The 12,150-nt window shown below is 30.7% G+C and overlaps 1 protein-coding gene across 4 annotated transcripts in view; it reads right to left on the minus strand.

Moving 5' to 3' along the window:
* The window catches only part of Galphai (G protein alpha i subunit), a 79,629-nt gene extending 69,160 nt beyond the window's left edge, over window positions 1-10,469 (minus strand). For all 4 annotated transcript variants that reach the window (XR_013880460.1, XR_013880459.1, XM_080163664.1 and 1 more), the window contains exons 1-3: window positions 10,023-10,469; window positions 7,098-7,252; window positions 1,237-1,367 (exon numbers count right to left, since the gene is read on the minus strand). Coding sequence is in view for 2 of the 4 variants with exons in the window: in XM_080163664.1 (XP_080019790.1) it covers window positions 1,237-1,367; window positions 7,098-7,252; window positions 10,023-10,170 (434 nt within the window). In the remaining 2 variants the exon portion in view is untranslated. The remainder of the gene's footprint in view (window positions 1-1,236; window positions 1,368-7,097; window positions 7,253-10,022) is intronic.
* Between the last annotated feature and the right edge of the window lie 1,681 nt (window positions 10,470-12,150).

A 12,150-nucleotide genomic window follows, 5' to 3' on the forward strand; every position in this document is an offset into this window, starting at 1 on the left:
CTTTCCCAAGATGTCACAAGAATCACTTTTAGAAAATCAACACTGAAAAACTCAGCTTTCTATGAGTTACAGAAATGTTATTGAAAATGCATGACAGTTGCTTTACAAGCAAACATATAACGGAAGAAAAAGCGGTTTCACCATACTTTCTTTGAAAATACAATTGCTTAACAAAATTTTAAAATTGTTATCCATTTTAGCATAGCTCATTTCTAATCCCACTTTGTTATTCAGAATATCTTTCCCTACCCAAGCCACATATGTATATTCCACATACCAATAAAGAAATGTATGAAAAAAGTCAGGGATCTAAAGGGATAAGGCAATGGCCGATAAATTGATGTCAATCTCCTATGATGATACATAAAACTACCCCATCTGTTGATTACTATTTGTGGTTGAAACGTTTGGATATTCAACTATATGAACAACCAATTAAAATTAAGTAATAGTCCTCAAAGTTGACAACCAATGAGAAAACTTTGGGGACTTGTAAATTAAAAAGCCCAATGTCCCTGATAATAAATACACAACACAAACATATTCATTGCAGTCAGTTTGTATGAGTTGTTCACATTCATTGAGTGTTGTACAAATAGTTTTCTTTTTATTATTTTACTAATTGACATTGATAGCATAAGCTTATTCATGATAGGTATTGTTTTTAATACCTAGAAATATATTTTTACAATTACCCCCCTAAACTCAAAAAAATCAGGGGAAATTTAACCTTATCGTTCGTTATAAACGGTATAACAGATATTTTTAAGCAACTTTACGTTAACGTTATTTTAGAGGATTTTTTTGTTGATATCTTTTTAAGAACATCATCCCTGAAATAAAACATCCTAATCTTGCAATTATCATTTATTTTTTTTTATTGCACGATTATTTTATGGTTTACGGATTTGAGTTTGCAAAAAAGCTTTAACGGGTTTCCTTTTTATGTAAGTTGTACTACATATTACATAAGTTAAGCCTTAACTGTTAAGGGAAGACATAAAAATCAATATTTTCTGAAATTACAATATGTACGTTACATTGAGTACTAAAATAAAAGTAAACTAAAATCGTACCAGCCAGTATCTTAAAATCAAGCCATACATCATTGTGTTCAAAATAATATCTTATGATATGAAAACGTTATGATAAAACATTGGGGACAAGTGTAATAAAAAGCCCAATGTCCCCTCCCCTTCCTGACTATTAGGGTCTGTCAACAAATACGTATCTTACCTGGATCTATGGAAACAAGCCTGTACGCCAGCATCCGCCCACAATCTCTTCATGATCATGCCCAGCTCGTAGGAGAGCTTGCCATCCTCGCCAGGTGCTGCGGCCAGGGAAAAGAACTGTCTGGCGTCATCCTGAAATAGATAAAAGTTTAGGTTAGGATTCCAACTTCATTTAAATTACCCTTATATTTTGTTAAAAAAAATTTAACATTAAGACTAAATAAACATGTGCCTTTTTTCTTCAAAAATTAAAAATTTCTCCTTTACGTTATTAAAAACTAGCGCCCCTAGCATCTAGAAGCTTTGTATTTGAAAGGTTTGGAATTTGAGAAGGCACAAAATAGCCTAAAACCATACAAAAACTAAAATCTATAATTCCAATGGCCTAATAACATCCCGTGACCTATGTGAAGCTTCCATAAAATGAAGGACTCAATTGGTTATGTAGTTTGGGCAACAAACAAACAAAAAACCTTACTACTTTATATAATAGGATAGTCTAATAATCTCACTAAAAACTAGATCTTAAATTGAAAAATAGATTTTAAATACAAAAAGCTTTTCAATGGAAAAGAAACTGTTAGACCAAAAATTCATAGGTATTACACAAGCATAAATCAATAAATATATTAAATAGAAATTGACAAAATGTTCCATATTTCAGAGAACCACAAAACTGAACCAAAATGAGGCTAACTAAATTACAGTATCAATTACAACACTATATTATTTTTAACCAATGATGACCTTTAAATAGTTTATTGTTTAAATTGATTTCAAAATGGTATTATAATATCTATTTTTAATTGATTCCCAGTGTACTAATTGCAAAAAAAGGCCGGATAAAACAAAGATTTCTCTAAATAATTGAAAAACAAGGATGGTATTATCCAATTACAGCGTTCTCAATATTAATTTTAAGATTTAATGCTAACTACGTTTTCCTATCTCAAAAATTTCAGTTGCTTCGACCCAGAGCCTCCAAAGGGAGGGTGAAGGATGTCATAAAATAGCCTAAAACCACTCAAAGACATTTTTAAAGCTTCTCTGAAAAGTAAAATCAATTCGGACAAGCAGTTTCCAAGATCTTTAGCTTCAGACAACAAAAATTATTACTTTATAATATAGGATGACGGTTTGGTAAGAGGGTTTTATTATATTTGAACGGGTGTTATATACGTTAAAATCCACTGATATACCATAATGCCGACTGGCGTAATTATAGAGTATCCATGCCTAATAAAAATTGTAACATTTGGTGGTATAACTCTGTGCAGAGCATTATGGAGCATAACGGCCTCCTGGTGGGTAAAACTATGAAAGAAATGGCAGAACACTGTCACAGACTTCTATAATCATACAAACCAGCTTCCAAATATCTTCATTACAATTATATTTAAAATAGAGCGATTTCCTGTATAAAAAAATCTTTTATTCAAATATTGAAGATCATAAAATTTTGTATTATGGAAAGAAAACGAAGTAGTGGGGTTTGTCGTATTTTTAACAGTAGCTTTTGATAGATAAATTTATGTTAAGTTAGGTTTTATAAATGTTAAAGATTGCCCCGCAGGATTAAGAAATTAGCCCAGCAGGGGCTAGAAATAGGAGAAAAGCTACTGAGAAACTACGACGAAACCCGCTACTTCGTTTTCTTTCCATGATCCAGATATTATTATGTATTGACAACAATAAAAGTCTTTAATCCTCGAGAAAAAAAACAGAAATTAAGGATAGTTTTCCAGGATATTTATTTTTAGAAATAATATTATACTTGACCTTAATTAAATCATATTTATATTTTAATACCCCATTAAATGATTACCTATTGCATTGATTATCTATCATTTTTTATTATTTTCTAAAAATAATTTTGAAAAAATGAAACGTTTAGCTTGAAAACTTTTCATGCTACCAAATATAACGAAGTTGATCATAAAATAAATGGATTAACATCCCCAATGATTCTAAACAAAATAACCAAATGTGTAGAATAAAATTATTGGTAGAAAAGTTTGGATACTACTGGTTTAAAAACAACCAATCAAAATTTAAAATAAAAGTATCCAAAATGTTTAAAGCCCACAAATAAAATAATGTGCTTATAAAACTTTGGGTACTGGTGTAATTTACAGTCCTATGTTCCCTCCTCTCTACAATTCCTTACATATATTTATCTAGCAACGCTAGAGAAGGACAAACGGCATCAAACACCTATTAAACAGCTTCGCTACTAAAAGGTGAAAATAAGAAATGCATGTTCAAGTAAGACAAGTAAATAATACAATGAATTAATGTCGCTATGAAATAATTACTGAGAATGAATCTGTTATGAAATGTTAATTGCCAGAACAGTTTTCTTGAGATTATACCAACATTTTAGAAAACCATTTTACGTATCAGGGTTTCCCTAAAAACTTACATGTTTTATCCTAAAAATATATAGGTTCTAGCAGTGCTCTAAATTCGAAGGGATATGGAGGGGCAGAAAACAGCCTAAAACCATACCCAGACTTATTCATAATAACAAAATAGCCTAAAACCTTCTCGGGAAATATTTTGCAACTATATTTTCTTTACAAATTTGTGTCAGTAAATCAATTTTCTTATTCCTCATAAAAAAAATGAAAGGCCGGACACGTGAAATTAAGTGCACTGCCATTATAGTAAAATTAAGTACAAGTTACATTTCCAAAATATGTACATCACACATAATACCTAATGTGTTTTGTTATTGGACTAAAAAGCTAAAAGTGAAAATCCATACCTAGGTAATAATTTATGATAAATATGTATACTAGAGCAAGTAAATAGATTAATCATAAACAGACAGAGTGGAAAATATATGTGGACTGATTTTTTTTAATAGGGGAGAAAGAGAACATTTCATCACCAAATATATCATAAGTCTTTCAGCTAAGCAGTGAACGAGTCTAAGTAATCTTATAGGTATAATAAATTACATACAAAACAATGATCTTGGCGATCCTTTGACAAATGTTATTGCACTAATTTAACTAGTGTACATTTCTTGAAAATAAAACTTGAATATCTTATGATTGATATATGTAATATGTAAGTTAATATATTGAAAATGTGAACCACTTATGATCAACATTTCCATAACATTCCTTGTAAATAAATCTTGGCGATCCTTTAACTTCATCCAGAGTACATTTCTTGAAAATAAAACTTGGATATCTTATGATTAATATATGTAATATGTAAGAGTTATTACATAAAAGAAAGAAAGTGTACCTATTAATCAATGTGGTCCGCTAAAACTCCTTTTATTACATTCATAAAATAAGCTTTAAAAGAAAGTTTTCTTTGAGAACAGTTATAATTAGAAAGGGCAATTTTTAAGGATCACAAAATACGCCTAAAACCTAAAACCAGGCATCCAGTTTATATCAGTTTCAATTAAAACACAAGATTAGCAAGTATTTAAAGTATCCTTATTTTATTATATAAAGTAGTAAGCTCTTATTGTCTGTGATCTCGCTAACCGATAAGGTTCTCCTTTATAGTGAAGCTTCTTAAAGGTCCTGGAATAGTCTTAAGACTACATTTTTTTTTCATAAAAAGTATAGGTATGGTTTTATGCTTTTTTTCTGCCCTTACAAACTCTCTTTGAATATGAAACCCATAGATGTTTTATAGTTTTATTTATAATACAATAAGAATGTAACGAGAGTGATATCAAAAAAGCGCACTTAAAAGCTTACTGTAAAAAATTAAAAGGCAAATAATGAATCACTTTATTATCGTTTTTAATGCTTAAATGCGCCATCTGCCACTGGTTTACCTACTTAATTGATTGATCAAAACTTCACTTTCTGTTTGACACAATAGGCGTACACAGGGATTTGTATTCGGAAAATTTAAACTCTTAATAATTTATACAATGAGTGCAATTTTGTACAAAGAATAGTTATTTCTCGCATCGTATTGTTGACATCTTTCTGTGGATGACAAAACTGGTATTAATTTTCTGAATTTTATTTTAATATTCGTAGACTTGTCTTTAATACGGTGCTATACATGAATTTCCAGTATGGCCGAGACCCGTCCAGCAGATAATAATCGAAATTCAGTAGTGTTTTAGCTATGTTGAATTTTATTACAAGTAATATTGTGCACTCATAGTCAAAATATTAACAAATGTATCCATAATATTTAATAAAAATGAAAAAGTACATGGCAAAATAGTTTTTTGGGCTTTCCCTCTTGATACAAAAAATTTCAATTCTTAATATTTTAAAGTCCTTTTAATTCTTTATATTCTCATATTTTTCAAAATTCTTGTCCAAATCCGTGGACAATAAATGTACGAGACATTTGTGCACTTGACTTTTTAAATGTTGATGTGCGACAGTAGCATAATGGTTAAACTTTCATTTTTTGTGGATTTTGATTTTGAGTTGATTTCATTTAGTCGATTTCCAAAATTCAATAAAGTAACTGGATGTCTGCATGTAAGAGTGTGTCTAATAAAATATCGACAATCTGGGCCGATTGTTAGGTAATTTTAGGAAAGCTCTGCATTGGTCCTGCTAAAATTTTGAGGCTAAATGTGATTTGGGAAGGTGGATGTTATTTGTGCGTTTCTACAGGGATTTAAAGGGATAAGATATTAGCGATAATTTGATGTAAACTCCTTCTGTAGATTAAACTCATTGTTTGAAAATTGAGGATTAGTGTAAAAACATTTATAATATGCTTTATCTTATGTCTTGAGAATAATATATATTAGTATTAACTAAGAGAAAACCTTAATATTATGAAAAGTGAAATTCTAGTCATTTAACAAACAAAAGTAAAACTTTTAAAAACAATTAAAATCTTTTTTTTAACGTTATACGTCATATTGTAAAATGTAATGGTTTTTGCACTTAATAGTTTATTAATTACATAATAGAAGAGTTATTTTAATGATTCTCTTAATTGTTTGGACAGAACTTTACTTTCCATAGGGTTCAGGGATACAGGGACTAGTTAATGATTAATAATTTTTCATTAAAGTAGTAAAATGTCCCCATTAAATATTTCAAATAAGATGAAGTGTCAACTTTAATCATTTTCATGTCCCATGTGATTTTATAATGACCCTTTAGATGCCTAATTTTAACATTATCTTAATTTTTATTCTAACTTTTTAATGATCATTTTCTAAACCACCCTGACTGAAATTTTGTTCATGAAGTAATTTTGTTGATTTCAAGGGTAATTATCTTAATAATAAGTAAACCTGTATAAAAAGTAAATATTGTAATTAAGTATTACTAATGATTATTTTCTTTTCTTGCACAATGCACATTAAATTACTATCAAATAACTATAAAAAGAAGTCTTTAATTTTTATAAATAAATTGCCTTAGTAAATCAAATATAAATAATATATTGGAAATTATTACGGACATTAATAATAAAGGGAAAGTGGTCAAAATATTATTATAGTTGTCTATAGATTATCAATGCTTATTTTTACATTTCATAGTTATACGCATCCGAACCTAAATAAGAAAGTTCGCCTTCAGGTCCTTGTCGCGACATTACCAAAGAGGTTTCTACAGCTGCCCTATCAGGCAGTTGACGCTAAACATAAAGATCATGGCTGTACTAGTGAGTTAACAGGAGCATTATCATATCATTCACAATTAGGACTTCAAGATAAAAGTCGTGCAATCAGAGAACAAAGTAGTTGTATTAGGATGTGGCCGAAATGACCGTAACAACAATAAATAAAACTTCAAAAACAATTAGATAATGTGTTTTAATAACCATCCTTTAAGTGATTAGGTAAATAGTTTGTTTATGTAATTAAAAAAAATAATCTAAATACAAAATGTTATTACTTACCGCTCTAGAAGGATCCCTGAAGTCTATCCTGAGCTGTCCCATGGCCCTGATGATGGCCATCAGTGACTGGATGGTGTTGGAGTAGACCACTGGCTGGTACTGCAGGCATTCCTCCCCGCTGTATCCAATATCATGGATGATCTTCATTTGTTTTACTAGAACACACAGTCACACATCATGTTTTATTCTTGTGAGTAGTATTTCTAGTGGCGTAATCGAATAAATTGTGGATCTTACGGTTTAAGACAAAGAACACTAAACGTATCCCTAAGAATGATAAACTAAACTAAAATAATTATTGAATGAAAAGTTTGGAAAGTTTAAATCCATCCAATCAAAATTCAATTTAAGTACCCAAAATTTGTTTAGATAACGTGGTTATAAGATTTCTGGTTCCTGAGTAGTTTACAGTCATGTGTCCCCTCCCTCCCTGGATTAAAGAAAAAAAAACTCTTTTACAGATTACATTGGAAAATACATTAGGATTACATTTGTCACTTGATGATTACTTTTACTTCGATCTCAAAAACTTAAAACAATATAATCTACTATTTAGCTGTAAATCTCGTATTTGACAATTTTAGGTAAAAACGATTTAATAAGATATTCAAAAATTTATCCTTTGTATTAATTCTTGTGTTTTAAAAATGTATGCAAAACAAACCTCAAAATTCAATCCAAGAATCCAGGAAATTAAAATTCTAAAATGCACTTTACCTACCTACCAAGAAAAGAAAAAGTAAAAAATGTTAAATACATTTGGTCAGAATGAATATTGGTTTGTAGGATTTAAGAATAGTTGTGCAAGTAGAGGATTTTTGTTTGTTTTCTACTCAACGCCACCTCACGAATCCTATGCAATTTCAGCAAAGACTAGATATAAACATGGATTGGATGTTTTATTTTAAAATACGCAATTTAGAGCAATTTTAATCAGTGATCACTAAACAAAAGTTTAAGACAATCTACAAATAATATAAAAAACAAAACAAATTGGCTATCAAACTTAACATAAGTTAAGGTTTTAGGACCATTTTTGTTACAAAAAATACTGATCTAGTGATTCTTAGTCTTGGGCGTAACCTTTAACGGAAATGAGGAATGAATGGGCAATTTTGTAACGCGACGCATTTTCCCTGACAAAGTTTATGTGTACAACATTGTACAATACATGACAAGAAATGTCACATTTTTCAACTTCAAAATATAGACTCGTACATTTGGTAGATTTTAGTTTAATAATAATTAAAATATCATTCATAGCTAAAAATAGCATCTTCCATACCATAAATAAAAACTAAAGATATCCGAGATTTTAAATAATGTCCCCTTTAATTACAAAAATTGACTATATACCTAAGCACACTATATAAAAATATGTATTTCTTTAAGTTGATAAAATATAATTATAACCATAAACCTACATTTTAGCTAGGTACTTCCTTATTTTTTTTAAGTGTAAATATTAATAGGTACTTTTTTGAAAAAAAATTAAACGTAGGTAATAATGGCTTATTTACGTAAAATTTAATGCGTTTAATTAAAAAGCATTTAAACATGCTCACGTTAATTATAATTTTTTTTCACTTTTATGACCTATACAGATGTTTTATAATAACTTTCACAAGGAAAAGTTGATGAAATTTCAGCTTAAGCTTACTTGTTAGATTATCATTCATATTTTTAAAAAGTTGTCTGATATTATTTGTCTATTCGAAATAATATCAATAAATATGTAGGTAAGTATGATAGGTAGATATTAAAGCTTACTATGTTAAAGGCACAATAATCAACAATAAATAATCTTTTACAATAAGAGATCAAGACAAACCAAGATTTTTAATCAATTCTAATTTTTTCTCGAGTCTTAGAAGGCTAAAAACGGAGATTCTTTCCTTTACGTGAATAACTAAATATTTTTGGAAAGCGTTTTAATTAGTGATGGCAATCCGTCAAATTTTTGGACCGGATTCGGATTTTTACAAAAATCCCTCCAAAAAATGGTGGATTCCGGATTCTTATTTTTTGCGGATTCCGGATGCGGATTCCGGATGCGGATGCCGGATTCGGATTCCGGAATCTAGCAATATTTAAAAGGCTTTTTTTGAAATTAAGTGCTACATATGTCCTAAAAATTAATGTTCTTGGTGTTCTCTATAATTCACTTCCGAGAATCGAACCAGATTTTAAAAGATTTTATGTGTAATGATGATAATCTTTGCCTTCAAAAAGGGGGAGTTGAAAGAAAAACTCAAGACGCTAATTTTAGCCTAATAATTAAGAATCCGAATCCGCTATTAAAAAACGGATTTAAATTCCAAAATTTACCAAAAATTGGGCGGATTCCGGATACGGATTGCCAACCCTAGTTTTAATGCTATAAATTTTTACTGAAATCAATTCAGGGGTGTATATTCTGCAAATTTGACCCTACTAAGGGGGGGGGGGAATATGTGGTTGGGAGAAAAAATATAGAAATTAAGAAAAAAACTTAACACTGATAACATTTTTTCCATTTTTCGCTTTTCCTTAGTGAAAAAAAAACTAAAAGAATATGTGGAAGGGGGGATAATGTGAATAAAATAAAGAGTTCTGAAAATATTTTTTATTTTCCCCCTTCCTTGCTGGAAAAAAAAACTAGGAGGGGAAAAAAATTGCAGCAGTGGAAAAAAATTAATCTTGTGCAGAATATACATACACCCCTGAATCAATTCGAATAGTTTTATCTAGTTTTGTAATTTTTAGTTAATCAAATAGAAAAAATACACCAACGGTTATGACCATAAAAACCTATTAAATGTTTTGTTTTTCTTAAAATAAACATAAATAAATACCTACAGGATTTTGTAAGAAATAGGTTCAAGTGTCCTTAAATGGCTATATTAGAACCTTTAATGAAATGAGAAAATATGATGTGTGCCATGCCTATGGTAGATTTTCCGGATTCGCCGGCACCGAGAAGCAGCAATTTCACCTCTCTGGATGCCTTTTCACCGTCCATAGCCAGTTCCCGGTCAATTTTACGTGACCGTTCGGCCGCCTCCTTCTCCATGCTACTTACTGCGCACCCCATCTTGTTTTTTTAATTAGCTACTAAGGTTTATTATCAATCACTAGTATTTAAATAATTATAACTTATTATCAATTTTGCAGGGTTATTTTAATATCACTTTAAATCATTGTAGTATCATCAACAACTTTTTTTATTGTTGATTTGATTTTCGGTTGAAAAATTTGGCGGTTTTTTACTCCTTATCTTTCTATTTAGCTTTCTTTTTATATGTTGATTATGTTAAGTTTCACACACCAAAATAAAACATTTTTATTTGTAGGTTTCACTAAAAAGTGATTTATTCACTTTGATTTCTACCTGAAAAAAAAGGAATTATTTGTAAACTTATTTAGTTATTAGGTACTTTATTGATTGAAAAAAGGAGTATCCAATAGTAGAAAGTAATAAAAGATTCTTATTTCCTAGTTTTATTTCCATTATAATGATCTTACTGACTAACTGAACCGAATTATTTCTCCTTTTTAGGGAAGCTTCACATAAATCCCAGAGTTGTTTTTGGCTATTAAATTTTAAAATTTAAGTCTTGTGATTGTTTTAAGCAATTCTATCTTCGTTTACATAGCCATAGGGACGCAGATATATATTATCTTTTTTAACCTGGGGATGGTTATTTAAAGACACCATATCTGTTCTATTACTAGAGTAGAGTTAGCGCGCAGATTATTATATATTATGATCTGTAAAGATCTCACTGACCACTTAACCAATTGAGTTTTGAAATTTAGTTAAGCATCAATTGAAGATTAAAGTCTATCCTATCTTTAAAGGGGGGGGGTAAAATGTGGTGACTCGTCACACGACATACCAGCAATTTTATTTTGGGTGCTACTCCCTTAGTTTTAGAGATAATTGGATGAAATCTTTTGGGCTGGGTCACTAATTACCCCAACTATTGGTATCTTTCAAAAAAAACGGAGGCGGGACCGCCGCTCCCGCCGTCCGCCGCCGTTTTCCGCCGTCACCAAAAAAAAATTTTTTATTGCATTTCTCGCCGAATTAGGCCATTTGGAATCATTTGAGACCATGTTATTTTTTTCAAAAATTTTTCCCCTTTGAAGCAACCCTGCGGGGGGACTTAGTCATTTTTTTCAAATTCTCATTTATCAAGGTATATCTTAAATACAGTGCTACTCCTGTGCTTTTAAAGATATTGAAACAAAATCTTTTTAGGTTGGTAAGTAAAAAATATTTGAATTAAGAAAACGGTAGCGGGACCACCGCTCCCGCCGTCCGCCGCCGTTTTCCGCCGCAACCAAAAAAAAATTTTTTATTGCATTTCTCGCTGAATTAGGCAATTTGGAATCATTTGAGACCATGTTATTTTTTTCAAAAATTTTTCCCCTTACAAGCAACCCTGCGGGGGGACTTAGTCATTTTTTTCAAATTCTCGTTTATCAAGGTATATTTAAATACAGTAATTTTCCTGTGATTTTAAAGATATTGAAACAAAATCTTTTTAGGTTGGTAAGTAAAAAATATTTGAATTAAGAAAACGGCGGCGGGACCGCTGCTCCCGCCGTCCCCCCGCAGGGTTGCTTGTAAGGGGAAAAATTTTTGAAAAAAATAACATGGTCCCAAATGATTTCAAATTGCCTAATTCGGCGAGAAATGCAATAAAAAATTTTTTTTGGTGGCGGCGGAAAACGGCGGCGGACGGCGGGAGCGGCGGTCCCGCCGCCGTTTTCTTAATTCAAATATTTTTTACTTACCAACCTAAAAAGATTTTGTTTCAATATCTTTAAAATCACTGTATTTAAGATATACCTTGATAAACGAGAATTTGAAAAAAATGATCAAGTCCCCCCGCAGGGTTGCTTGTAGGGGGAAAAATTTTTGAAAAAAATAACATGGTCTCAAATGATTCCAAATTGCCTAATTCGGCGAGAAATGCAATAAAAAAATTTTTTTTGGTGGCGGCGGAAAACGGCGGCGGACGGCGGGAGCGGCGGTCCCGCCACCGTTTTCTTAATTCAAATATTT

Source organism: Acartia tonsa, chromosome 1, assembly GCF_053477335.1.
Source record: "Acartia tonsa isolate MP-2025a chromosome 1, ASM5347733v1, whole genome shotgun sequence".
NCBI classification, from domain to species: domain Eukaryota; kingdom Metazoa; phylum Arthropoda; class Copepoda; order Calanoida; family Acartiidae; genus Acartia; species Acartia tonsa.